Raw genomic sequence first — 27,597 nt, 5'->3', positions numbered from 1 at the left:
GTACAAAAGTTTAATGGAGGAGAGGTTTTGATATCCCTAAAGAAATACAAATCAATGGAAAGACAACTGTGGCTGTCTCAACAAAAGGAGAATCTGCCGAGCACCTGAGATGGCCAGCCTTGGCAGGCTAAATGGGGAATTTGTACTGTTCCTTATCTCTACAACCTCTGCAGAAGGAATTCAGGGTAAAAGGGACATTTTCTGCAGACACTATTCCTGAAGGAAACAAAGCAAACAGCTAAACCCCAGAAGAATAGAAGGTTCCAAATCTATGCCCACCTTTTGAGAATTCAAGTTCATCCCAATGAGTTAAAGTATGACCAAAATCTTGTTTTTTTTATCTCATTCAAAACAAAAATAAAACAAATTAAAGCTGCAAGCAGCCTCGGGCGGCCCTCGCAGCAAGCGCCGCTCCGGCCTATTGGCCACCGCGGGGGTTCCGGCCACCGCAGGAGCTCTCGCATGGTTTAGGGCGAGCTTTCCAAGGAAAAAAACGGCACTTCCTGTTCCGAGGGGGCGGGGCTTAGATGACGTCATAATATGATGACGTAGGATCGACGGGCCTCCCACCAGGATCACTCAGGCCAAGTTTGATGCGGCTCGGTCAAAATATGTGGAATGTAGAGGCAAACGTATACGAACGGCGTTGCCGCCATTGAAAACTCTTGGCACTTTAAAGCAAGCGAGACCAACGTCCTATCTGTCATCCAACACAGAATCACCTTGATTAGGTCAAGAGAGCCATAAACAGAGCTTTCCAAGGAAAAAAACGGCACTTCCGGTTCCGAGGGGGCGGGGCTTAGATGACGTCATAATGTGATGACGTAGGATTGACGGGCAAGCCTCCAGGATCACTCAGGCCAAGTTTGATGCAGCTCGGTCAAAATATGTGGAAGGTAGAGGCAAACGTATACGAACGGCGTTGCCGCCATTGAAAACTGTTGGGACTTTAAAGCAAGCGAGACCAACTTCCTATCTGTCATCCAACACAGAATCACCTTGATTAGGTCAAGAGAGCCATAGATGAATGTTTCCAAGGAAAAAAATAGCACTTCCTGTTCTGAGGGGGCGGGGCTTAGATGACGTCATAATCTGATGACATAGAATTTTCAGGTATCACACCAGCATCACTCAAGCCAAGTTTAGTGCAGCTCGGTCGAAACATGTGGAATCTAGAAGCAAACGTATGGCATCGGCGTTACAGGTCACTTCGCCATGCCGCCGCACACAGCTGCTTCATCGCAGCCGGTCAGGGCTTGAATCCACAACACACCAACATGTCTTCTGTCTCTGCACACAGTTTCATGTTGATTAGGTCAAAGGGCTAAGATAGCGACCGTTCACAGTAAAACATGACACTTCCTGTTCTCAGGGGGCGTCGCCTAAGCGATGTCATAATTTCACCACAGGGTATTTTAGGACACCTATTGATGATCAATAACTGAAAGTTTGGTGTCTCTGTGAGTTTCTGTGCAGGATATATAAGAGTTTGGTGTTTCATGGCGAGTAGGTGAACTTTGACCCCTGGTAACCCCCCTTCAGCAAGCTCATACAGTCACCAATTTGATAACTTTAAATCAGACATGCCTTATGATCAGACTGACCGAGTTTGAAGCCGATCAACCGAAATCCCTAGGAGGAGTTCGATCAAATGCAAAGGCTGTAAACGTCAAACTCGAGGTCCACAATGGACCTTCAATACAAAATGGCCGACTTCCTGTTGGGTTTAGAGCATGGCTCTAAGAGACTTTTTTGTACGTCCCGACAAGATACACATATGTACCAAGTTTCGTAATTCTAGGATAAAGCATGGCTTGGGGCTGTTCATTTAAAATACTCTAGGGGTCGCTATAGAGAAATTAGGCCACGCCCACCAAATTTTGTTATGAATTCCTGTCGGTGGGTGGATAAGGGTCCATCCTAGTGAGTTTGGAGCAGCTGGGCCCGAAATTGTGGAATTCAGAGCCAAACGTATGGCAACGGCGTTACAGGTCACTTCGCCACGCCGCCACGCCCACCTGCTATGTCAAAGCCGGTCGGGGTTGGAATCCTCAACACACCAACATGTCTTCTGTCTCTGGACACAGTTTCATGTTGATGAGGTCAAAGGGCTAAGATAGCGACCGTTCACAGTAAAACATGACACTTCCTGTTCTCAGGGGGCGTGGCCTAAGTGATGTCATCATTTCACCACAGGGTATTTTAGGACACCCGATGACGATCAATCAGTGAAAGTTTGGTCCCTCTATGTGTTTTTATATAGGAAATATAAGAGTTTCGTGTTTCATGGCGAGTAGGTGAACTTTGACCCCTGCTAACCCCCCTTCAGCATGCTCCAAAACTCACCAATTTGATAACTTTAAATCAAACATGCCTTATGATCAGACTGACCGAGTTTGAAGTCGATCAATCGAAATCCCTAGGAGGAGTTCGATCAAATACGAAGGCTGTAAACGTCAAACTCGAGGTAAAAAATGGACGTTCAATACAAAATGGCCGACTTTCTGTGATAGTTGGCTTATAACATTCAATGTAAGTTCTGAGTCTTTTGGTGAGCTCTACAAGTGTACCAAATTTCATGTCTCTACGATGAAGTACGTTCATACCATTGTGTCAACAGAAAATTGCTAGTTGCCGCCGTTCAGCAATTTTTTTTGCGATTTTTGCGACAACCTTAAAATTCAAAATTTTTAAATTTTCTAGTCGCCACCGCCAAGTTTGGTGAGTTTTTGAATATGATAAAGCCCCCAAAAAGGCACACGAAGAGGTGGGAAGAATCGTAATAATAATTAAAGCTGCAAGCAGCCTCGGGCGGCCCTCGCAGCAAGCGCCGCTCCGGCCTATTGGCCACCGCGGGGGTTCCAGCCACCGCAGAAGGTCTCGCACGATTTCCAGAGCCGCAGCCAACTCCCGACCGCAGAAGCTCCGCCGCAGTTTCCAGCACCGCCGCCCGCTAGCCACCGCAGAAGCTGTCGCGCATTTTCCCCGCCCGTCCACCAGGCGACACGCGTGAATGCGTTCGGCAGCGCTCCCCGACGACTGTCAAAAAATCTGGCGCAGATCGGTCGATGCGTCGAGGAGATACAACCCATGTATTAACTTAGGGGGCGCAGTGGAGTCAAATTACATCTCAAACCCGTTGGGCTCTTTAGAGGTGAACAAAGGTTATACAGATCCAGTTTGGCGCCAATCGGATGATCTATGCCTGAATAAGAGCCAAACGTATGCATATGGCGAGGGACTGATATTCGCCATTTGGCCACACCCACACTGTTCAGCCAGCAGCGAGCATTGACAGAGTTTATCATCTGAATCATCTTGATTAGGTCAAGAGAGCCATAAACGGAGCTTTCCAAGTAAAAAAACGGCACTTCCTGTTCTGAGGGGGCGGGGCTTAGATGACGTCATAATATGATGACACAGGGTCGTCAGGGATCCCACCAGGGTCACTCGTGCAAAGTTTGGTGCAGAAGCTATCGACCGTTCACAGTAAAATACAAGACTTCCTGTTGTCAGGGGGCGTGGCCTACGTGATGTCATCATTTAACCATTGGATATTATTGGACACAAGATAATGATCAATAACTGAAGGTTTGGTGTCTCTGTCAGTTTTTGTGTTAGAATTACAAATTATTTAATTTTTTCCTTTTTAATTCAACATTGAACTGTCATTCCATAGGGCAATGCTGCCCTCTGGTGTCGAATTACTGAAATAATGAAACTATTTCAGTGGGCAGCAGAGGGCAGCATTGCCCTACAAACAACGAACATGGACTGTTTATTATGTAATTACACAGAAGATCTCTCTAATTCATTGTGAGGGGGCGGGGCTTAGATGACGTCATAATATGATGACATAGGGTCGTCAAGGATCCCACCAGGGTCACTCGTGCAAAGTTTGGTGCAGAAGCTATCGACCGTTCACAGTAAAATACAAGACTTCCTGTTGTCAGAGGGCGTGGCCTACGTGATGTCATCATTTAACCATTGGATATTATTGGACACAAGATAATGATCAATAACTGAAGGGTTGGTGTCTCTGTCAGTTTTTGTGTTAGAATTACAAATTATTTAATTTTTTCCTCTTTAATTCAACATTGAACTGTCATTCCGTAGGGCAATGCTGCCCTCTGGTGTCGAATTACTGAAATAATGAAACTATTTCAGTGGGCAGCAGAGGGCAGCATTGCCCTACAAACAACGAACATGGACTGTTTATTATGTAATTACACAGAAGATCTCTCTAATTCATTGTGAGGGGGCGGGGCTTAGATGACGTCATAATATGATGACATAGGGTCGTCAAGGATCCCACCAGGGTCACTCGTGCAAAGTTTGGTGCAGAAGCTATCGACCGTTCACAGTAAAATACAAGACTTCCTGTTGTCAGAGGGCGTGGCCTACGTGATGTCATCATTTGACCATTGGATATTATTGGACACAAGATAATGATCAATAACTCAAACTTTGGTGTCTCTGTGAGTTTTTGTGTTAGAATTACAAATTATTTAATTTTTTCCTATTTAATTCAACATTGAACTGTCATTCCGTAGGGCAATGCTGCCCTCTGGTGTCGAATTACTGAAATTACTGAAATAGTTTCATTATTTCAGTAATTCGACACCAGAGGGCAGCATTGCCCTACACATGACAAAGCCCTTTGTATTACACAGTCGATCACAGGGGAACTTTGAGCCTTGCTAACCCCCCTTCCACCTGTTCAAATGTCACCATATTGATAACTTTGAATTGGACATGCCTTATGATCAGACTGACCGAGTTTGAAGCCGATCAATCGAAAACCCTAGGAGGAGTTCGATCAAATGCAAAGGCTGTAAACGTCAAACTCGAGGTCCAAAATGGACCTTCAATCCAAAATGGCCGACTTCCTGTTGGGTTTAGAGCATGGCTCCAAGAGACTTTTTTGTACGTCCTGACAAGATACACATGTGTACCAAGTTTCGTAATTCTAGGATAAAGCATGGCTTGGGGCTGATTTTTTAAAATATTCTAGGGGGAGATGTAGAGAAATTAGGCCACGCCCACCAAATTTCGCTATGGATTCCTGTTGGCGGGTGTATAAGGATCCATCCTAGTGAGTTTGGAGCAGCTCTCCCCGAAACTGTGGAATTCAGAGCCAAACGAAATTCGATGGCGTTCGCAACGCCGCCACGCCCACCTGCTTCATCGCAGCCGGTCGGGGTTGGAATCCACAACACACCAACATGTCTTCTGTCTCTGGACACAGTTTCATGTTGATTAGGTCAAAGGGCTAAGATAGCGACCGTTCACAGTAAAACATGACACTTCCTGTTCTCAGGGGGCGTGGCCTACTTAAAAAAATAATTTCACCACAGGGTATTTTAGGACACCCGATGACGATCAATGACTGAACGTTTGGTCCCTCTATGTGTTTTTATATAGGAAATATAAGAGTTTCGTGTTTCATGGCGAGTAGCTGAACTTTGACCCCTGGTAACCCCCCTTCAGCAAGCTCATACAGTCACCAATTTGATAACTTTAAATCAGACATGCCTTATGATCAGACTGACCGAGTTTGAAGCCGATCAATCGAAATCCCTAGGAGGAGTTCGATCAAATGCAAAGGCTGTAAACGTCAAACTCGAGGTCCAAAATGGACCTTCAATACAAAATGGCCGACTTCCTGTTGGGTTTCGACCATGGCTCCAAGAGACTTTTTTGTACGTCCTGACAAGATACACATGTGTACCAAGTTTCGTAATTCTAAGTTAAAGCATGGCTTTGGGCTGTTCATTTAAAATACTCTAGGGGTCGCTATAGAGAAATTAGGCCACGCCCACCAAATATCGCTATGGATTCCTGTTCGGGGATGGATAAGGATCCATCCTAGTGAGTTTGGAGCAGCTCACCCCGAAACTGTGGAATTCAGAGCCAAACGAAATTCGACGGCGTTCGCAACGCCGCCACGCCCACCTGCTTCATCGCAGCCAGTCGGGGTTGGAATCCACAACACACCAACATGTCTTCTGCCTCTGGACACAGTTTCATGTTGATTAGGTCAAAGGGCTAAGATAGCGACTGTTCACAGTAAAACATTACACTTCCTGCTCTCAGGGGGCGTGGCCTACGTAAAAAAAAAATTTCACTGCAGGGTATTATAGGACACCCGATGCCGATCAATCACTGAAAGTTTGGTCCCTCTATGTGTTTTTGTATAGGAAATATAAGAGGTTTTTGTTTCATGGCGTGTAGGTGAACTTTGACCCCTGGTAACCCCCCTTCAACATGCTCCAAAACTCACCAATTTGATAACTTTAAATCAGACATGCCTTATGATCAGACTGACCGAGTTTGAAGCCGATCAATCGAAATCCCTAGGAGGAGTTCGATCAAATACGAAGGCTGTAAACGTCAAAATCGAGGTAAAAAATGGACGTTCAATACAAAATGGCCGACTTTCTGTGATAGTTGCACTATGACATTACTTGTAAATTCTGAGCGTCTTAGTGAGCTCTACAACTGTACCGAATTTCAAGTCTCTACGATGAAGTAAGTGAATAGCAATGGGTCTGTTGAAAATTGCTAGTTGCTGCCGTTGAGCAATTTTTTTTGCGATTTTTGCGGCGACCTTAAAATTCAAAATTTTTCAACCGCCTAGACGCTTCCGCCAAGTTTGGTGAGTTTTTGAATATGATAAAGCCCCCAAAAAGGCGCTCAAAGAGGGGGGCAGAATAATAAAAATAAGAAGAAACAGTATGAAAACAATAGGCCTTCGCAGCGCTTTGCTGCTCGGGCCTAATAAACAGTACAGATACAATAGGCCTTCGCAGCGCTTTGCTGCTCGGGCCTAATTAAAGCTGCAAGCAGCCTCGGGCGGCCCTCGCAGCAAGCGCCGCTCCGGCCTATTGGCCACCGCGGGGGTTCCGGCCACCGCAGAAGCTCTCGCGCGTTTTCCAGAGCCGCAGCCAACTCCCCACGGCAGAAGCTCCGCCGCAGTTTCCAGCACCGCCGCCCGCTAGCCACCGCAGAAGCTGTCGCGCATTTTCCACACCCATCCACCAGGCGACATGCGTGAATGCGTTCGGCAGCGCTCCCCGACGACTGTCAAAAAATCTGGTGCAGATCGGTCGATGCGTCGAGGAGATACAGCCCATGTATTAACTTAGGGGGCGCAGTGGAGCCAAATTACATTTCAAACCCGTCGGGCTCTTTAGAGGTGAACAAAGGTCATACCTATCCAGTTTGGCGCCAATCGGAATATCTATGCCTGAATAAGAGCCAAACGTATGTATATGGCGAGGGACTGATATTCGCCATTTGGCCACGCCCACACGGTTCAGCCAGCAGCGAGCATTGACAGAGTTTATCATCCGAATCATCTTGATTAGGTCAAGAGAGCCATAAACAGAGCTTTCCAAGTAATAAAATAGCACTTCCTGTTCCGAGGGGGCGGGGCCTAAGTGATGTCATCATTTGACCATTGGATATTATTGGACACTCGATTATGATCAATCACTGAACGTTTGGTGTCTCTGTGAGTTTTTGTGTTAGAATTACTAATTATTTAATTTTTTCCTCCATTACAACATTGAACTTTCATTCCGTAGGGCAATGCTGCCCTCTGGTGTCGAATTACTGAAATAATGAAACTATTTCAGTGGGCAGCAGAGGGCAGCATTGCCCTACAAACAACGAACATGGACTGTTTATTATGTAATTACACAGAAGATCTCTCTAATTCATTCTGAGGGGGCGGGGCTTAGATGACGTCATAATATGATGACATAGCATTGTCAGGTATCACACCAGGATGAGTCAGGCAAAGTTTGGTGCAGCTCGGTCGAAATATATGGAATCTAGAAGCAAACGTATGGCATCGGCGTTACAGGTCACTTCGCCACGCCGCCACAGCCAGCTGCTTCATCGCAGCCGGTCAGGGCTTGAATCCACAACACACCAACATGTCTTCTGTCTCTGGACACAGTTTCATGTTGATTAGGTCAAAGGGGTAAGATAGCAACCGTTCATAGGAAAACATGACACTTCCTGTTCTCAGGGGGCGTGGCCTAAGTGATGTCATCATTTGACCACAGGGTATTTTTGGACACCTAATGATGATCAATAATTTAAAGTTTGGCATCTCTGTGAGTTTCTGTGCAGGATATATAAGAGTTTCGTGTTTCATGGCGAGTAGGTGAACTTTGACCCCTGGTAACCCCCTTCAGCAAGCTCATACAGTCACCAATTTGATAACTTTAAATCAGACATGCCTTATGATCAGACTGACCGAGTTTGAAGCCGATCAATCGAAATCCCTAGGAGGAGTTCGATCAAATGCAACGGCTGTAAACGTCAAAATCGAGGTCAAATGAACTTCAATCTAAAATGGCCGACTTCCTGTTGGGTTTAGAGCATGGCTCTAAGAGACTTTTTTGTACGTCCCGACAAGATACACATGTGTACCAAGTTTCGTAATTCTAGGATAAAGCATGGCTTGGGGCTGATTTTTTAAAATATTCTAGGGGGAGATGTAGAGAAATTAGGCCACGCCCACCAAATTTCGCTATGGATTCCTGTTGGCGGGTGTATAAGGATCCATCCTAGTGAGTTTGGAGCAGCTCTCCCCGAAACTGTGGAATTCAGAGCCAAACGAAATTCGATGGCGTTCGCAACGCCGCCACGCCCACCTGCTTCATCGCAGCCGGTCGGGGTTGGAATCCACAACACACCAACATGTCTTCTGTCTCTGGACACAGTTTCATGTTGATTAGGTCAAAGGGCTAAGATAGCGACCGTTCACAGTAAAACATGACACTTCCTGTTCTCAGGGGGCGTGGCCTAAGTGATGTCATCATTTCACCATAGGGTATTGTAGGGCACCCGATGCCGATCAATCACTGACAGTTTGGTCCCTCTATGTGTTTTTATATAGGAAATATAAGAGTTTCGTGTTTCATGGCGAGTAGGTGAACTTTGACCCCTGCTAACCCCCCTTCAACATGCTCCAAAACTCACCAATTTGATAACTTTAAATCAGACATGCCTTATGATCAGACTGACCGAGTTTGAAGCCGATCAATCGAAATCCCTAGGAGGAGTTCGATCAAATACGAAGGCTGTAAACGGCAAAATCGAGGTAAAAAATGGACCTTCAATACAAAATGGCCGACTTCCTGTGATACTTGCACTATGACATTACTTGTAAATTCTGAGCGTCTTAGTGCGCTCTACAACTGTACCGAATTTCAAGTCTCTACGATGAAGTAAGTGAATAGCAATGGGTCTGTTGAAAATTGCTAGTTGCTGCCGTTGAGCAATTTTTTTTGCGATTTTTGCGGCGACCTTAAAATTCAAAAATTTTAAACCGCCTAGTCGCTTCCGCCAAGTTTGGTGAGTTTTTGAATATGATAAAGCCCCCAAAAAGGCGCCTCTTTGGGGGGGCAGAAAAATAAGAATAATAATTAAAGCTGCAAGCAGCCTCGGGCGGCCCTCGCAGCAAGCGCCGCTCCGGCCTATTGGCCACCGCGGGGGTTCCAGCCACCGCAGAAGCTCTCGCGCGGTTTCCAGAGCCGCAGCCCGCTCCCCACCGCGGAAGCTCCGCCGCAGTTTCCAGCACCGCCGCCCGCCAGCCGCCGCAGAAGCTGTCGCGCATTTTCCACGCCCGTCCACCGGGCGACAGGCATGAATGCGTTCGGCGGCGCTCCCCGACGACTGTCGAAAAATCTGGTGCAGATCGGTCGATGCGTCGAGGAGATACGGCCGATGTATTAACTTAGGGGGCGCAGTGGAGCCAAATTACATTTCAACCTCGTTGGGCTCTTTAGAGGTGAACAAAGGTCATACATATCCAGTTTGGCGCCAATCGGATGATCTATGCGTGAATAAGAGCCAAACGTATGCATATGGCGAGGGACTGATATTCGCCATTTGGCCACGCCTACACGGTTCAGCCAGCAGCAAGCATTGACAGAGTTTATCATCCGAATCATCTTGATTAGGTCAAAAGAGCCATAAACAGAGCTTTCCAAGGAAAAAAACGGCACTTCCGGTTCCGAGGGGGCGGGGCTTAGATGACGTCATAATGTGATGACGTAGGATTGACGGGCAAGCCTCCAGGATCACTCAGGCCAAGTTTGATGCAGCTCGGTCAAAATATGTGGAATGTAGAGGCAAACGTATACGAACGGCGTTGCCGCCATTGAACACTCTTGGCACTTTAAAGCAAGTGAGATCAACTTCCTATCTGTCATCCAACACAGAATCAACTTGATTAGGTCAAGAGAGCCATAAACAGAGCTTTCCAAGGAAAAAAACGGCACTTCCGGTTCCGAGGGGGCGGGGCTTAGATGACGTCATAATGTGATGACGTAGGATTGACGGGCAAGCCTCCAGGATCACTCAGGCCAAGTTTGATGCAGCTCGGTCAAAATATGTGGAATGTAGAGGCAAACGTATACGAACGGCGTTGCCGCCATTGAAAACTCTTGGCACTTTAAAGCAAGCGAGACCAACTTCCTATCTGTCATCCAACACAGAATCACCTTGATTAGGTCAAGAGAGCCATAGATGAAAGTTTCCAAGGAAAAAAATAGCACTTCCTGTTCTGAGGGGGCGGGGCTTAGATGACGTCATAATCTGATGACATAGAATTTTCAGGTATCACACCAGCATCACTCAAGCCAAGTTTGGTGCAGCTCGGTCGAAACATGTGGAATCTAGAAGCAAACGTATGGCATCGGCGTTACAGGTCACTTCGCCACGCCGCCACGCCCAGCTGCTATCTCAAAGCCGGTCAGGGTTGGAATCCTCAACACACCAACATGTCTTCTGTGTCTGGACACAGTTTCATGTTGATTAGGTCAAAGGGCTAAGATAGCGACCGTTCACAGTAAAACATGACACTTCCTGTTCTCAGGGGGCGTGGCCTAAGTGATGTCATCATTTGACCACAGGGTATTTTTGGACACCTAATGATGATCAATAATTTAAAGTTTGGCATCTCTGTGAGTTTCTGTGCAGGATATATAAGAGTTTCGTGTTTCATGGCGAGTAGGTGAACTTTGACCCCTGCTAACCCCCCTTCAGCAAGCTCATACAGTCACCAATTTGATAACTTTAAATCAGACATGCCTTATGATCAGACTGACCGAGTTTGAAGCCGATCAATCGAAATCCCTAGGAGGAGTTCGATCAAATACGAAGGCTGTAAACGTCAACATCGAGGTAAAAAATGGACGTTCAATACAAAATGGCCGACTTTCTGTGATAGTTGGCTTATAACATTAAATGTAAGTTCTGAGTCTTTTGGTGAGCTCTACAAGTGTACCAAATTTCATGTCTCTACGATGAAGTACGTTCATACCATTGTGTCAACAGAAAATTGCTAGTTGCCGCCGTTCAGCAATTTTTTTTGCGATTTTTGCGACAACCTTAAAATTCAAAATTTTTAAATTTTCTAGTCGCCACCGCCAAGTTTGGTGAGTTTTTGAATATGATAAAGCCCCCAAAAAGGCGCCTCTTTGGGGGGGCAGAAAAATAAGAATAATAATTAAAGCTGCAAGCAGCCTCGGGCGGCCCTCGCAGCAAGCGCCGCTCCGGCCTATTGGCCACCGCGGGGGTTCCGGCCACCGCAGAAGCTCTCGCACAATTTCCAGAGCCGCAGCCAACTCCCCACCGCAGAAGCTCCGCCGCAGTTTTCAGCACCGCCGCCCGCCAGCCACCGCAGAAGCTGTCGCGCATTTTCCCCGCCCGTCCACCAGGCGACACGCGTGAATGCGTTCGGCAGCGCTCCCCGACGACTGTCAAAAAATCTGGCGCAGATCGGTCGATGCGTCGAGGAGATACAACCCATGTATTAACTTAGGGGGCGCAGTGGAGCCAAATTACATTTCAAACCCGTTGGGCTCTTTAGAGGTGAACAAAGGTCATACAGATCCAGTTTGGCGCCAATCGGATGATCTATGCCTGAATAAGAGCCAAACGTATGCATATGGCGAGGGACTGATATTCGCCGTTTGGCCACGTCCACACGGTTCAGCCAGCAGCGAGCATTGACAGAGTTTATCATCCGAATCATCTTGATTAGGTCAAGAGAGCCATAAACGGAGCTTTCCAAGGAAAAAAACGGCACTTCCTGTTCTGAGGGGGCGGGGCTTAGATGACGTCATAATATGATGACATAGGGTCGTCAAGGATCTCACCAGGGTCACTCGTGCAAAGTTTGGTGCAGAAGCTATCGACCGTTCACAGTAAAATACAAGACTTCCTGTTGTCAGAGGGCGTGGCCTACGTGATGTCATCATTTGACCATTGGATATTATTGGACACAAGATAATGATCAATAACTCAAACTTTGGTGTCTCTGTCAGTTTTTGTGTTAGAATTACAAATTATTTAATTTTTTCCTTTTCAATTCAACATTGAACTGTCATTCCGTATGGCAATGCTGCCCTCTGGTGTCGAATTACTGAAATTACTGAAATAGTTTCATTATTTCAGTAATTCGACACCAGAGGGCAGCATTGCCCTACACATGACAAAGCCCTTTGTATTACACAGTCGATCACAGGGGAACTTTGAGCCTTGCTAACCCCCCTTCCACATGTTCAAATGTCACCATATTGATAACTTTGAATCAGACATGCCTTATGATCAGACTGACCGAGTTTGAAGTCGATCAATCGAAATCCCTAGGAGGAGTTCGATCAAATACGAAGGCTGTAAAAGTCAAAATCGAGGTCAAATGAAATTCAATCTAAAATGGCCGACTTCCTGTTGGGTTTAGAGCATGGCTCTAAGAGACATTTTTGTACGTCCCGACAAGATACACATGTGTACCAAGTTTCGTAATTCTAGGATAAAGCATGGCATGGGGCTGTTCATTTAAAATACTCTAGGGGTCGCTATAGAGAAATTAGGCCACGCCCACCAAATTTTGTTATGAATTCCTGTCGGTGGGTGTACAAGGATCCATCCTAGTGAGTTTGAAGCAGCTGGGCCCGAAATTGTGGAATTCAGAGCTAAACGAAATTCGACGGCGTTCGCAACGCCACCACGCCCACCTGCTTCATCGCAGCCGGTCGGGGTTGGATTACTCAACACACCAACATGTCTTCTGTCTCTGGACACAGTTTCATGTTGATTAGGTCAAAGGGCTAAGATAGCGACCGTTCACAGTAAAACATGACACTTCCTGTTCTCAGGGGGCGTGGCCTACTTAAAAAAATAATTTCACCACAGGGTATTTTAGGACACCCGATGACGATCAATCAATGAAAGTTTGGTCCCTCTCTGTGTTTTTGTATAGGAAATATAAGAGTTTCGTGTTTCATGGCGAGTAGGTGAACTTTGACCCCTGCTAACCCCCCTTCAGCAAGCTCATACAGTCACCAATTTGATAACTTTAAATCAGACATGCCTTATGATCAGACTGACCGAGTTTGAAGCCGATCAATCGAAATCCCTAGGAGGAGTTCGATCAAATACGAAGGCTGTAAACGTCAAACTCGAGGTCCAAAATGGACCTTCAATACAACATGGCCGACTTCCTGTTGGGTTTAGAGCATGGCTCCAAGAGACTTTTTTGTACGTCCTGAAAAGATACACATATGTACCAAGTTTCGTAATTCTAGGATAAAGCATGGCCTGGGGCTGTTCATTTAAAATACTCTAGGGGTCGCTATAGGGAAATTAGGCCACGCCCACCAAATTTTGTTATGAATTCCTGTCGGTAGCTGGATAAGGATCCATCCTAGTGAGTTTGGAGCAGCTGGGCCCGAAATTGTGGAATTCAGAGCCAAACGTATGGCAACGGCGTTACAGGTCACTTCGCCACGCCGCCACGCCCACCTGCTATGTCAAAGCCGGTCGGGGTTGGAATCCACAACACACCAACATGTCTTCTGTCTCTGGACACAGTTTCATGTTGATTAGGTCAAAGGGCTAAGATAGCGACCGTTCACAGTAAAACATGACACTTCCTGTTCTCAGGGGGCGTGGCCTAAGTGATGTCATCATTTCACCATAGGGTATTGTAGGGCACCCGATGCCGATCAATCACTGACAGTTTGGTCCCTCTATGTGTTTTTATATAGGAAATATAAGAGTTTCGTGTTTCATGGCGAGTAGGTGAACTTTGACCCCTGCTAACCCCCCTTCAACATGCTCCAAAACTCACCAATTTGATAACTTTAAATCAAACATGCCTTATGATCAGACTGACCGAGTTTGAAGTCGATCAATCGAAATCCCTAGGAGGAGTTCGATCAAATACGAAGGCTGTAAACGTCAACATCGAGGTAAAAAATGGACGTTCAATACAAAATGGCCGACTTTCTGTGATAGTTGGCTTATAACATTAAATGTAAGTTCTGAGTCTTTTGGTGAGCTCTACAAGTGTACCAAATTTCATGTCTCTACGATGAAGTACGTTCATACCATTGTGTCAACAGAAAATTGCTAGTTGCCGCCGTTGAGCAATTTTTTTTGCGATTTTTGCGACAACCTTAAAATTCAAAATTTTTAAATTTTCTAGTCGCCACCGCCAAGTTTGGTGAGTTTTTGAATATGATAAAGCCCCCAAAAAGGCACACGAAGAGGTGGGAAGAATCGTAATAATAATAATAAACAGTACAGATACAATAGGCCTTCGCAGCGCTTTGCTGCTCGGGCCTAATAATAATAATAAACAGTACAGATACAATAGGCCTTCGCAGCGCTTTGCTGCTCGGGCCTAATAATAAACAGTACAGATACAATAGGCCTTCGCAGCGCTTTGCTGCTCGGGCCTAATTACTATTAATTCTGAAGACTACAGCTTACAGCTGATAAAAATTCAGCACTGAATTGAGTTTCTCTAAAACTTGTAATATTTCATAAGACCAAGAAAAAGGATGTTTAACACAGAAATGTTACGTCATGACCATGTTATGTCATATGATTACAGAAAACAGACTGCTGACTTGGTAGTTGTCCAGCAGACAAACACTGACTTCCTCCACAGGCAGGATGTTTTTGAGAGAAAGTTGAGTGGAAGAATAAAAACTTGCACAGCATTTAAGGTGCCTGATATTGAGTGTGAAGTTGCCACACACTGAGTGGTAATTTGGAGAGACTTGACCTCTTGCTTGTGCCCTAGAACTGTGAAATTACCAGTTTGACAGACTACCAACAGAAGCTATTAAAACAATGTGGGTTTTACCAGCAATTCTAAATGTCATGTCACACTGATGCAGTCATACATACAAAATAAGCCACGTGTTGAATGAACGTTCTGTATTGTACGTACCTTCCAGTAGGCCCACATTTCTATGCAAATCTTTTGGTTCATTGGATGTCAAAGCAAGTTGGATTCTATTCAACTTTTTGTGCCATATTTTTTTCTTCCACATAATTTTCCATTATTATGTTAGGATATGGCACTCTGAATAGCCGACTTGTACAGCAATTACCTTTTTGGGATTACCCTACTTGTGGATTGTCTCTGACTGTCTGCTGGACAACTGCCATGTCAGCAATTTTTCTCCATGGTTATGTAGGTCAAAACAAAAAGAATCTAAAAACCTTTATTTTGATGTTTTTGTAATATTGTAATTGTCTCAGAAACTGAACTGGGCGTTTTCATTAACTGCAAGTAATTAACAGAAGAAAAAAAAGTGTCATATTTGTGTATCTGTGTAGAAACTGAAACTCTGATATGAAATAAATTTGAAATCTAGCCATCTATTTCTGCTTTTTTTTTTTTTTTTTTTTTTTTTTTACACTGCAGCAGCAGATTGCACATCACAGAGAAAACTCCAGGTTTTTGAAACCTGAAACTTCCTTTGTTGGGGTCATTATTTAGCTCCCAGTGAGCAGCAGGTGGTACTTAGTACTGTCGAGGCTGACTGAATGAAAGGAACTTTATGAAACACATTGTAGGGTGCTGGCAAGCACACAGCTGCCCAACACGTTCACAGAAATTAAACCAAGTCATACAGGAGGCTTGCTCCACATTTTTTAAAGCTGTGAGTGAATAGTCAGAAATGAGCATGGCCGGGAGGCTTCAATGGCAGCTATCGGGCTCAGTCGAGGCCCTGGGGTACAGCCAAGGTCTCACAGGCATGCAGCTGCCCACTTACCATAAATACAAAAGCTCAGCATGGCTACGCATGGCAGCCAGGGAGGCCCAGGTTCTTAAAGCTGGCTCGTCGCTTAATTATCTCATACATAATCGCTTGCACTGTATACATTTGTCCAGAACAAGAGCTTTGTTGAGCTCGGTAATCGAGGCTTTGGACAAACTTGTCCAAGTTGGAGAAGAAAGTTGTCCGCTTGAATGCTAAATCTAACAAAGTCTCTTAATTACACAGTGGATAAGGGGACACAACAGCTAATGGTACAAAATAGGAATTGGCAGGAATGGTTAATCAATAGGCTGATAGGCTTATTACATCTATAATCATGTTCTCTACGTCATATATTTGTTAATATAATTTTGATTAATAGACTTGGGGATAAATAATTACTTAATGTAGTATATGTGCAGAATATCATCCTTTTAATCTTGACATAGTTGTGGTGCTCCTACTCCCTGGGGGGTTAAGCAACCAGATATTATCTGCTTAATTAATCAGGGTACCTGCTAGCATAACCAGCCAGAAGTCAGCCCCACTCATAGTGTCGTTTAGTTTAGGAGTCTACTTTTGAGCTAGTTGACCAGCGGACATGCAGCAACAGGTGGGGTGGGAGCAGCTCTACATTACGCCATGATCCATGACGGGAATTCTGGCGACTTCAGCAAACTTTGGGGCATCTCATTAAAAGGAGCTGAAATTACAGATGCGCCGACAAATGGGCTGGGTATAGGCTTTGATTGGTGTTCGACACTGATGTGTTTCAAGCTCAAATGGTCATTTTATTTATAATAGATAAATAAAAACTAAGAACTTAAAAAAAATTATTTCATCTTAGATGGGAATAATCTTCAAATCTGGCTTCAAAACTAATATCTGTTAAAGAATCTGTGGCCTGATCTAGCTTGATAACAAATACCATGTCTAAATGTTGTTAAAAGTGAATTAAAATATGTTTTAAGATTATGACTAAGTATTTCCAGTGGTACCTAAAAATGAAAGGTAAATCATCTGCGAGTCTTGATGATTGGCAACCCTCTTATGGGTACAAGTTAAAACGTTCAACAGTTTTTCACACAAACCTGCAGCTAACCTTCCAGCTGGATGGCTCTTGTCACAAGAAAAAATGCCCAAAAAACTGAGCCAGTCCACAAGTGACTGGTACACTCTATTAAAACCCCATTTCTAATGAAAGGGAAATGGGTTTGGCAGAGGAACTGAACTAAACCACAGCAAGAATATGATTTTGAACTTGACAAAATCAGCCAAGCCCTTGTAACTGTAACGTACAAGGGCATGTTTACATGCAGAAAATGTGAAATTCTTCAACAGTGAAACACTTAATTTGATTGCAAAGACTTAACAGTCACAACTGCGGCCATGTAGGACACTTCAGTGTTCACGTTTCTCTGTTTTTGTTTATGGTGCCGGGATGGTAAACTGCTGAATCTGTAGGATGTGTGTCAGCCAACCCTGACTTCATTTCTGAGGAGCAAGCCGGCTTTCAAAATGATAAGACAACCACATTCCGCTGCAGTGCCACAGTCTGAAACCAAAAGTCAAAGGACAAATAGTACAGCCATAAAATAAGGTGGTGTCAGTAAGTATTCAGCTGCAATAAAAACTCATTAAAAAAAAACAACCAAACAGCTTGGTTTGAATGTCTTACAAAGGAGGAAACCATACTAAAATGATTGTGTCCTTCATAATCAGCATCTGATGCAATAAACTTAATTAACACCTCTCATTAAGGTTTATTAACTAATCATGTGCATGGTTATTATTTTAAAACACTTTTGAGAAGTTTCTCCAACATATTTCTCACTGTTTAGGTCTTATACAGATACAGTATAGTAAAAGAGGAGCTGACTTCATTTATAAAAACAATTGTTAAAAGAGGAAATTGTGAGTGCTAAAACAGACAAAACAAAGGGACACAGCTATGGCAGTTCTCATGAGGAAAACTTTAGCTAAGCTAACAGAAACTATTCAGACTCCCCCGAAGACGCTACCACTAGCAATAATAATGGCAATTCTCATAATTTAGGAGTAACATAGCTTCAAAACGAATTATAACATTGTTTGTAGTGTAGCTATAGATGTTACAGTAAGTTTTCTGAGCAATGTTGCTAACATTTGAACAAAATCCCCAACTCACAAGCATCACTGTGATGAATTCCTCGGATTCCCAACAATTCAGAGCAGCTGTTTAGTTGCTGTCAGCCATGGCGAGTTTCCTTTTCGCAAAAAATAGAAACAACAACAAGGTAGGAAGCGAAGGGAACAGCTCACTTCAGCTGCTCTCTACTAACTACAACACTGCCCCACTACTCTACTGTCCCACAGAACTACACGCTAATGAGCTTGTGACGACTTGCGTGGACGATACCACTCATACAGGGGGAGGGGGGGGATGAGGCTTACATTTGATTAAAAACACCTTTAAATCTCACACTTAACGGTCAGTGTCTGTATTATTTTCAAAAGTTCAATTTGTTATATTTTCTGAACTGAAGTTTGAGGAACACGAATGGAAAACATTTACTTTGAATTGACTTTTGTTGAGAGAAACACCCCTCCATCCTTTCAGACAGTTGTCTAACCCCCTTGAAGTAATGAAAAGTAACCACAACTTCTGAGTCAGGCAAAATAATAGTGGGATGTCCGTCTCTTTCAGAGATCCTGATCATTCTTCTCAGTCCAAATGTAGGATGGATAAGTAATAAGAAGTGAACATATCTATAATAAGTAGCTTTGATTGATTAACAGGGTCAATTCATCTTTAAGGAAATTCAATCCTTTTTTTCATATTGCATTTTCACAAATCACAAACTGTGTTGAAAGGCTATTAAATAATTTTTAATCATGATAAGACTAGTCAATGGCCCACCCATTTTCACACTTTAAATGGGTAAAAATACCTTCACACCAATGCAGTCCCTGTTGAAGAAATAAATCTGCAGTGTCAAAAAAGAGGTGACAGTACGATGCTGTGGGGATGGTGTTTCCAGTGTTAGTTTTATGCCAAAGTTTGCATTGTTACTGTAAACCAGATAGTTCAGTTTGGCTTTCTTTAGACTAGAACACCTTCTTCCTCATATTTAGTGTGTCCTCTTTACGGTGTGCAGAAAACCTTAAAATGTTCTTTCAACAGTTGATTTTTACTTGCTGCTCTTCCATGAAAACTACATTTGTGTAGTGCAGGAAAAATATTGTTTTTCTTTCACTTCAGAACACGCACTACTTCATGTTGGTCTATCACAGAACCTTGTTAAAATCCAATGAGGTTTGTGGTTGTAATGTGACATTTATGTCTAAAGGTTCTGGATATTTGAATACCATTGCAATGGAAGAATAATAATAACAAGTATCTGACAATTTTGAGCCATAAGATATTGTGGTTTATTGTTATGAATACTTAAGTAAACCTTCACCACCTTCGCCATAAACCTTCGCCTACTGTTATATGCACAAAAATAGTTGTTTTTTTTTACAGTAAGTTGAAAACATTTCCAAAGGGGGCATAATGAATTCGCCTAACTGGGCCTCATAAGGGTGGCAGGCACTATTGTTAATCAAGGAGTAACATCTGCTGTGTTCTTCTAATCTTCTCCAGACTGTCCTGCTCGGTTTTAGACTGTCTGCTTTTATTTTTGCCTGCTTTTTGGGTGACCCCGGATTTGCCTCCTACACAATATCGGATACCAGCATAGAATTAAGTTGTTGGAAGAGTGCACTTCTTTAGTGATCACATACAGAGCAGTATTGGGGACAAAAGTCATAAAATGTAAAGAAATACATGAAAGAAAAGAGGTTTCACATTTTTCATAAATGACTTTAATTTCTTAAATACATAATCATGTAGTTAAATAAACCTTGAATTAAACATATGAATTAATACATAACCTTTTCTATAATTGGTAAAACTTTTATGAATTATTACATCATGAATTATTTAAAACTATAAATATGGCTCATCAGGTAGACCCTGACTTGATTGGTTACCTACAAAGTATTTTAACTGATAGTTATTCTTATCCACTGACTGTGATGTGTAAAACTAATGAATAATGTGTGTGGGGGGTGGGGTGTGTGGGTTGTTTTGATCATTTGTCTATTTACCTAAACTATGTATGTTTAATTACATCTAATTTATCACATGAATATATATTGATTACTTAAACATCATAGATAAAAAGCAGATGATTAAATAATGTTTATTCGATCAATTTATGTTTATTTGTACTTGCTGACTACAAGAAATTAGGAGTAGGCTGGGTGTGTTGTTGCTGTGAAAACCATAGGGGGCAGTGTCTACCAAACATGTTACAAGAAAAGAATCAAAAAGTGATCAAAACGTATTATAAAAAATGGATATTGTGACTAATTGCAATAATTTTTTATTGTTTGATTTTTCTTACTTTTCATGGTTTTACTGTTAGTTCCGAGTAAAAAACAATAAAAATAAAATAAAGCAATCTTCCAGAGAGCTCCCTGCATAATGCTGGGTGCCATCTGCGGCTCACACTGGCCAGGGACAGATGGCTGAAGAACTCCTGTTACAGGAGCAATCGCTTCTCAACTTTAATGAACAGTTAATCCCCTCTGTGGCTAACAATTCCCATTTTATTACAAGTAGAGGTTGGCATTCATGCAAAGTGTCAAATCAATCCAGTAAAACCATATAACTTTCTAAATATGTGGCAATTAGTTTCTCAGCTGATTAAAAAAAAAAGAGTTACTATTCATATCCAAAGTGTGTGTCATCCCACCTTCACACAAAAACATGCAAACTGTCTGAGAATCTGTTTTGCGAAAACAACCAGCTTGATTAAAAGAAAAACACTGACACCATTTGTCAAAATTTAGAAGTGCACAACTTTAAGAACTGTCTTTTAATAGGTTGTTGAAATTTCTTTTACCCAGCGGGGTCCTGTAACTATAGTCGGGACATAAAAAGAACCATATGGCTTTCATAGAGTTCCCATCTAGGTTTCATTGCCTTTTATTCTTCCCACTAATCCTCACCCATTATGTTTATAGCCAAATTTAAGTGAACAGACTCATCTCAGTGGGTTTCAAGGTTTCCCTCTCAGAGGATCCAAACCCAAGTCGCTGGCAAATCATGATTTAATAAAGCTCCTGTGTCTGGAAGAGGGGCAGCTGTTTGCCCAGTGACGGTTCGTGAAGGATCCGGAAACATCCATGGTGGCAAATCAACACCAAGAGTGTGTGCCGCCTCTTAAATGTAATTAAATTAATGTGTGAATAATTAACATTTTTTAGATGGGCAGGCGGTAGCTAAATAAAAATACATGTCATACCTTATTTAAATTTTTATTTGTAAAACATTTTGCAAACTACTTATCAAATTCCAACAAATTTACAATTGTGCAATACATTGTTTTGATCAGTCATGTTAAACCCCAATAAAATCATTTGAACTTTGCAGATGTAAAACAAAATGTGAAAAATGCAAATGACTGAATAGATTTGCAAAGCGATGCACAAAGGAAGTGTTTTGAGATGTAATTAGAGGAAGCCTCATGTGTGATACCATCTAAAACAAACTGCAGGTTTCTGGAACTTTTCAGTTTGCAGAGCTTCGTCTTCTCAGTCGGTGGAAAATCGATTTATTGAGGTACAGCTGCTTTCAGTTCATTTGGCTTGCTTTGATAAACAGAGAACACCCCTTCAAGTATTACATTCATGTTCAAGGACAGCAACCGACACAACATGAAAAGAGCAGCTTTATGATTATTTCATACATTTCTTTTAGCTCCTTTGCATATAACCTCCAGTTTAAGTATTATAACATTATGTATAAAACACGCATGCAATAAGTTACGTTTAAAAAAAAAACACAGAGCGGTCATTAGTGAGCAGACTGCACAGTCTCTCCCTGAGAATCCCTCCTCTCGTTCTCCATGTACGCCTGCACGGACCTCCACAGGGCCCGGATGTTCCCTTCGCCAAAACCCGTCGCCCCTCTGCGCTCAATCAGCTCCAGGAAGAAGGTATCCTCAGCGAAGAGGGGCTTTGAAAACACCTGGAGTAGATATCTGAAAGCATAACCGAAAGGTTAATACACATTATGAACCACCTTTAATATGACTTTTGCTACTAATATGCACTCAAACTGACTTTCTATATACATACAGTTAAAATGACATCATTTAAAGTTCAGGATAAAAGTCTTACTTCATATTCTTATTGAACAGTTTAGTGTCAATACCAAAATAAAACAGTTGCTGATGACCTGGTAAAGGTTTTCACTCTTTATCACAACTGGTTGTATGAGAATAAACCAGTAGTTTATTCTTGGTTGTGTCCCACCTTCTGCTTTCGCTGCATCCTGTCTGTGACGATGGAACCTGCTGCAGGTCCGTATCCAGAAGAATGCCGTGCTCCGAAAGCCTCTGGGGATCGAGTCCCGCCTCCTCTATTTCCTGCTGTTTTCCGACCTGCCGGAGCACACGTCACGTGTAAGAATCACTGGTTTGCAAATCAGTTGGATGGATTTTCAATGCGCCTGTTGCCCACAGTCAATCTAGGTATTAGGGACAAAGATCGAAATGCTCACAGAGAGCGGTGTGGTTCTCCTGACGATGGTTAAAAACATGTAGAGTGAAATGAATTGTAAACCATATTGTTATCTTAATAATATTCCAATTCCAACTTTTTTTTTCTTGTCTATTTGAACTCACTTTTTGTTGTTGCTTCTCCCTAAATTTCCAGGTTTTATTTAAAAATTAAATATTCTCATTGTATGAAAAAATTATTTATTTGCTTTGACTTATTAGGATATTTTCTAAATTTACTACTTAGTTTTCAGGAAAGAGTCTTTTTTTTATTTAACCATAACTGTATACCGTCATTGAGTACATTAGCTATTTAAAAACAATATTTTATTATTTCATTTACTCATCTGCAAGATCTCCTCTGACAGAAAGTCCTTAATAATAACAATAGGTGGGTATTCGGGTAAGAAAATTCTAAATGTATTTGAAAATTTAAAAAATAAAATCAAATAAGGCATCCCCAATATTAAAAATGTAAAAACATGTAATAAAGCACAGTGCATTCCTCCAACAATCATCTGAATATGTTTTGCTTCACAATCATTCTTCAGTCTGCAGTTATTCTTTTGCTTTTGTAGCAGTGGCCTTTTGTGGATCATTGTAAGCCATAATCATCAGAATTAATGGAGACAAGTGCTTGAAATGTATCATACTGTCAAATAAACTCATTAGGAGTTTCTATTTTTAAAGCAAAATACTCAAATGAACACATGACATGCAAACCAGACTCTGCATATCTGTGTCTCTGTCTGTGTTGTTTTCATGAACAAAGAGCGGCTCTGTCCTGGCCGTCCTGGGCGGTGTGGTGGCCTTGAAGAGACTGATTATGAGCTGAGCTGTGTCAGGAAATCTGCATAGAGAGGCTAAAAAAAGGAGTGAAACCAACTCTGATTTTATTTTCTTTTGAAGAAAAAAAAAAGACAGCATTGAATAAAACTGACCTTCTGAACTTCCTTCTCTCTTATTGCAATAAGGCGTGTGCAAACCTCTGTGTAGTATGCAGGAGGAGGGGAGAAAAACTGGACTCCAGCTTCAGCCATTGCATGCGCGGTAGAGACAATGTTTTTGGTGTAGAGTGCGACGTGCTGGACGCCTGCCCCTCTGTGCTGCTCCAAGAAGGTGTCCACCTGGTTGCGGCCTAATATATGAGTAGTGATGCACTCAGAAGCTGTGACGACGATGAACTGTAGAATAATCTGAAAGGTCAGCCGGGTTGTTGTACCTTCATGAGGAAGTGATTCTGCGATGACAAACTTGCAGTCGGGTTCTTTTTTGTCAGGGAAGGGAAGAGCGATGCCCGCTTTGCTGCACTTCCAGTACTGCATGGCAGTGAGTCGAAGTCCGACGCCTTCCTGGTTCACCACGAAACCTTCATCTATATCTTCATTGCTACAAAAAACAGAAAAGGGTTGTTCACCTTGGGATAAATTACTTCGTAATGCTTGTTCTAATAACCATTCATTTAAAAATACCTGTGGTGCTTTTTCCATGAGGGATTCATTTTTTGTGGTTGTGGTTTTAGATTTTTTTTAAAAACACATAGCAAGGTCATGTAGCTCTAGGAAATTATGATTTTGCAGATAAGAAGGAAGTTTTTTGTTGTTGTTTTTGGAGACTTTAATTACACAAATCTGCAAAAAGTTGTCTAGTTTGAGTATTAAATGTCAACATTGGTCGCTAAAAAGAAGATACTTTTTTTCTCTTTTTTTTCTGTTTTCAATACCAACATATACGATGGATATTACTGTTGAGTAATAACCGTCTCTCACCAGTAAGTGGCACTAAAGGATTCATTACAACTTTGGCCTTATTCAACGCTCAAATCAACAGTGTTCATTACAAATAAAGAGACAAATATATTTTTTTTTTTTAAAAAGAAGAAACAACTATAATTAGCATGTAGACAATAGCTTCAGAGAGAAGGGATTTTTTTTCAAACCATCTCTATTTGTGTAAGATGGAGCCATCCATCGATCCATCCATTTTCTGTACACCCTTCTCCCTAGTGGGGTCATGAGGGGTGTTTGTGCCCATCTCCAGCGAATGTTTCGGGTGAGAGGCGGGGTACACCCAGGACAGGTCGCCAGTCTGTCGCAGGGCGTAAGATGGAGCCTTTACCTTCAATTTTTTAATTTTTTATTTTTGGGGCTGGAGAAGGAGCAATCTAATCTTTGAAGAATTTGAAATGTCAAAACTTGTCCAATGTTAAAATCCCAACGTAGCTGAGCATGAACCAAGTTACAGGTTAATAGTGAGCTCTAAGTGCAACTTAAACCAACAAAATGGCATTATTTAACAACATGGCTGCCGTTAACATTAACATTAATAAACAGCATACGCTACAGCAAGTGAATTGGAAGTAATTTAATGTAATATACTTGAATACAGTTGTCATTCTGAGTGTTCCAAACAAAAATTACATTTCCATCCGAAGAACAAAATTTGACTGAGGAATGACATTTTTGATTAAACAGTGTGGCTTGATTGTGCATAACTACACTCTGCCATACGTTATTTTTGCCTTTACTTACCCATCAATGAAAAATCTCTGAAAGCCAAAAAGCTTCCCATACCACCCCATGACCTGGTGGGATGACTTTCTGGGACAGGCATAAGTTATGTGATCAAAATGGGTAACTGGACAAGACAAGTCCTCCTTTTGCAAGCTCGGGTCCTTTTCAGTGATAGTAAACCCAGGCAAAAAGGTCCCTCTGTATTTTGTCGTGTCAATCAACGTGTGGCACACATTTCCCACAACCGATTTAACCACAGAGTAGGTGACGAGACCATTCTCGTCCTCGACTGTCGTGGGAGGCACAAGGAAGTTGCAGCCCAGTTGGCGGAGCACCTTGAACGACCTTTCCACATCTTCCACCTCGAAACACACGTTACTGACAGAGTCCACCGGATGGTGGGTGTGAACATCGTAAAGATACGACGGGTTACTCAGCTTGTGTTTCTCCGAGTGGACTCGGGGAAGATGATCGGAGTGTTCACCGTTTCCACCGTCCTGCGGCCATTCATTCAAACCCACACTGCCCTGAAGGTGTCCCTCATTCACAACGAAGACGGACGTTCCCTTCCGGAAAGCCACCTGCCTTGACCTGTCAGTCAGTCTGGTGGCAAACAAATTAAACTTGTATTTTGACACAAGGTCGTGGGCTAACTTCAGCCCGTTAGAAGCTTGAAGCGAAACGTGGTGTAAACGGCGCAAGGGAACTGCCATGTTTCCCCTTTCCCCTTACAAATGATGCGGGGTGCGCATCATTTGTAAGCCGGGAAGGAAGGTGGCGCGCCGTGTGGACTTGGTTTGCACAGACTCTCAAATGGCGCTATACCACTCAATAATAATAATAATAATAATAATAATAATAATAATAATAATAATAATAATAATAATAATAATAATAATAATAATAATAATAACTGAAAACTAAATTAAAGGGAGTCATATCCACAGTCTGTATTTTTTTTTGATGAAGCAAATGCTTAACGAAACACTCTTTAGTTATTATGATTAACACTAATGAATTAATTTAAATGTTGAGATAAATGGGTTACATGTCATTGTGTCTTTATAAATTGTGCATTATAAAGACACAATTTTCATATTGGTTGTATCTTATTTTGAGTTGAAGATAATTCATGGCTTAATGATTCATATATTATTAAGACAAAAATACATATTATAATGAAATTAAAAGGCAGTTAAGTAAAAATAAGATGATTAGTTGACGATAAGTGTTAGTCTTTCAGTCTGAATATTCTTGTATTAATACCTTTCAATGTAAACTTGACACTGACAATATAGATCAAAATAGTGCCTTAGGAAGAAATTACTGGCGGAGTATTTTGAAGAATTTCATTTAGTATTTTCAATTTTATCAGGAAGGAAACAAACAAGAACACTGGTTGATAAATCATGTTCTTTGTTTCTGCTTTGAAAAAAATATTCAGCTTTTCAGTTGCTGTTGATGAAGCACTTGTACGCTTTAATATGAATGATTAAAAATAGTACTTTGTGGTCTTGAAAATGCTCTCTAAGGAGCATTTTGACTAGTGTGCTTAGATAAAACTTTGTTCTATAAACTCAAAGTAAAACTCCATAAGACAAATTACAAATCTACCACACATTCTGCATGTATTTTTATATGTTTTATACAATAGTCCACCATAACGTCCCAATACACAACAGCAAAAATTTGTCCCTTGCTTCTAACTAATCAGAAAAAAAAAAATAACGCAGACATGAAGCTGTTGAAAATTTCTCCTTCATGATGCCTTTTCACAATCCCAAGCCTGCAATGTTAACCCCAGCAATGTAGTATTAACTTGTTGTACGTGAGGAAGAAGAATTTGTCTTTTACATCAGTTCCCCTTATTAAATTACGAGCGAGGCATGCAGTATAGCAACACTTCATGATACTATTTTACTTAAGTGCTATTTATAGGAAACTTGTTCAACAGTTATAACTATCTGTCACAGCTTTGTTTCACATAGATATTAAGATAAAAAATATTTTCACATCTACCAATATTCCAGAATATTACGTGATGCACTGTGAATAGCAAGTAAAAAAACCTATCTTTTTCTATATTAGACAAGATAATACATCATTCACTTGTTATTAAAAACATAGTGGCATCTAACTCTCCACTGTCAATGTCGATGTGTGTCTGTGACCCGTGGCTTTAATCAATTACCTCTTGTCTTCCATAAAGGAAGATAACTCCTCCCACTCCGTTTCCTCATAACTTCCCAAGCCATCCCCCGGCTAACTGTTAAGTAATGCACCCAAACGTGTTTAAATTATCAGTCATCTAAGTTTTAACACAAAAAATGCATACCATTGTGAAATCTTCTTGCGATACCGAAAATTCCGTCGGTTCCTGAAGGCATCCCAGCACTCAGCCAGATGATT

General features: G+C 42.1%; 2 protein-coding genes across 3 annotated transcripts in view; both read right to left on the bottom strand.

Annotated features, from left to right (window-relative positions):
* Positions 1-18,424, bottom strand: part of fam53b (family with sequence similarity 53 member B) — a 31,258-nt gene extending 12,834 nt beyond the window's left edge. Inside the window, exon 1 of the mRNA XM_023340597.1 lies at positions 18,253-18,424. The gene's annotated coding sequence lies outside the window, so the exon portion shown is untranslated. The remainder of the gene's footprint in view (positions 1-18,252) is intronic.
* A 2,993-nt stretch (positions 18,425-21,417) lies between these two features.
* hpdl (4-hydroxyphenylpyruvate dioxygenase like) lies at positions 21,418-25,909 on the bottom strand. Of its 2 annotated transcripts, XM_005816269.2 has the most exons (5): positions 25,207-25,909; positions 23,898-24,064; positions 23,662-23,813; positions 22,431-22,558; positions 21,418-22,156 (listed from the first exon to the last, which is right to left on the bottom strand). In XM_005816269.2, the coding sequence occupies exons 1-5, from the start codon at positions 25,899-25,901 to the stop codon at positions 21,970-21,972; spliced, it is 1,329 nt and encodes a 442-aa protein (XP_005816326.1). In that variant the 5' UTR covers positions 25,902-25,909; the 3' UTR covers positions 21,418-21,969. The 2 variants fall into 2 exon arrangements, with proteins under 2 accessions (XP_005816326.1, XP_023196207.1); XM_023340439.1 differs by lacking the exons at positions 21,418-22,156; positions 22,431-22,558 and adding an exon at positions 22,890-23,538 and having other exon boundaries at positions 23,617-23,813.
* Between the last annotated feature and the right edge of the window lie 1,688 nt (positions 25,910-27,597).

The sequence above is a fragment of the Xiphophorus maculatus genome, chromosome 10, assembly GCF_002775205.1.
Source record: "Xiphophorus maculatus strain JP 163 A chromosome 10, X_maculatus-5.0-male, whole genome shotgun sequence".
Lineage (NCBI taxonomy): Eukaryota > Metazoa > Chordata > Actinopteri > Cyprinodontiformes > Poeciliidae > Xiphophorus > Xiphophorus maculatus.
Note: the sequence above shows the minus strand (reverse complement) of the source record. Positions and strands in the feature narration are given on the sequence as shown.

Coding starts and splice junctions, on each gene's coding strand:
- hpdl (XM_005816269.2), bottom strand. CDS start 25,901: ATGGCAGTTCCCTTGCGCCGTTTACACCACGTTTCGCTTCAAGCTTCT. Junction 24,065..25,206: donor CAGAGATTTTTCATTGATGG/GTAAGTAAAGGC, acceptor TGTTTTTTGTAG/CAATGAAGATATAGATGAAG. Junction 22,157..22,430: donor GGATGCAGCGAAAGCAGAAG/GTGGGACACAAC, acceptor TTATGCTTTCAG/ATATCTACTCCAGGTGTTTT.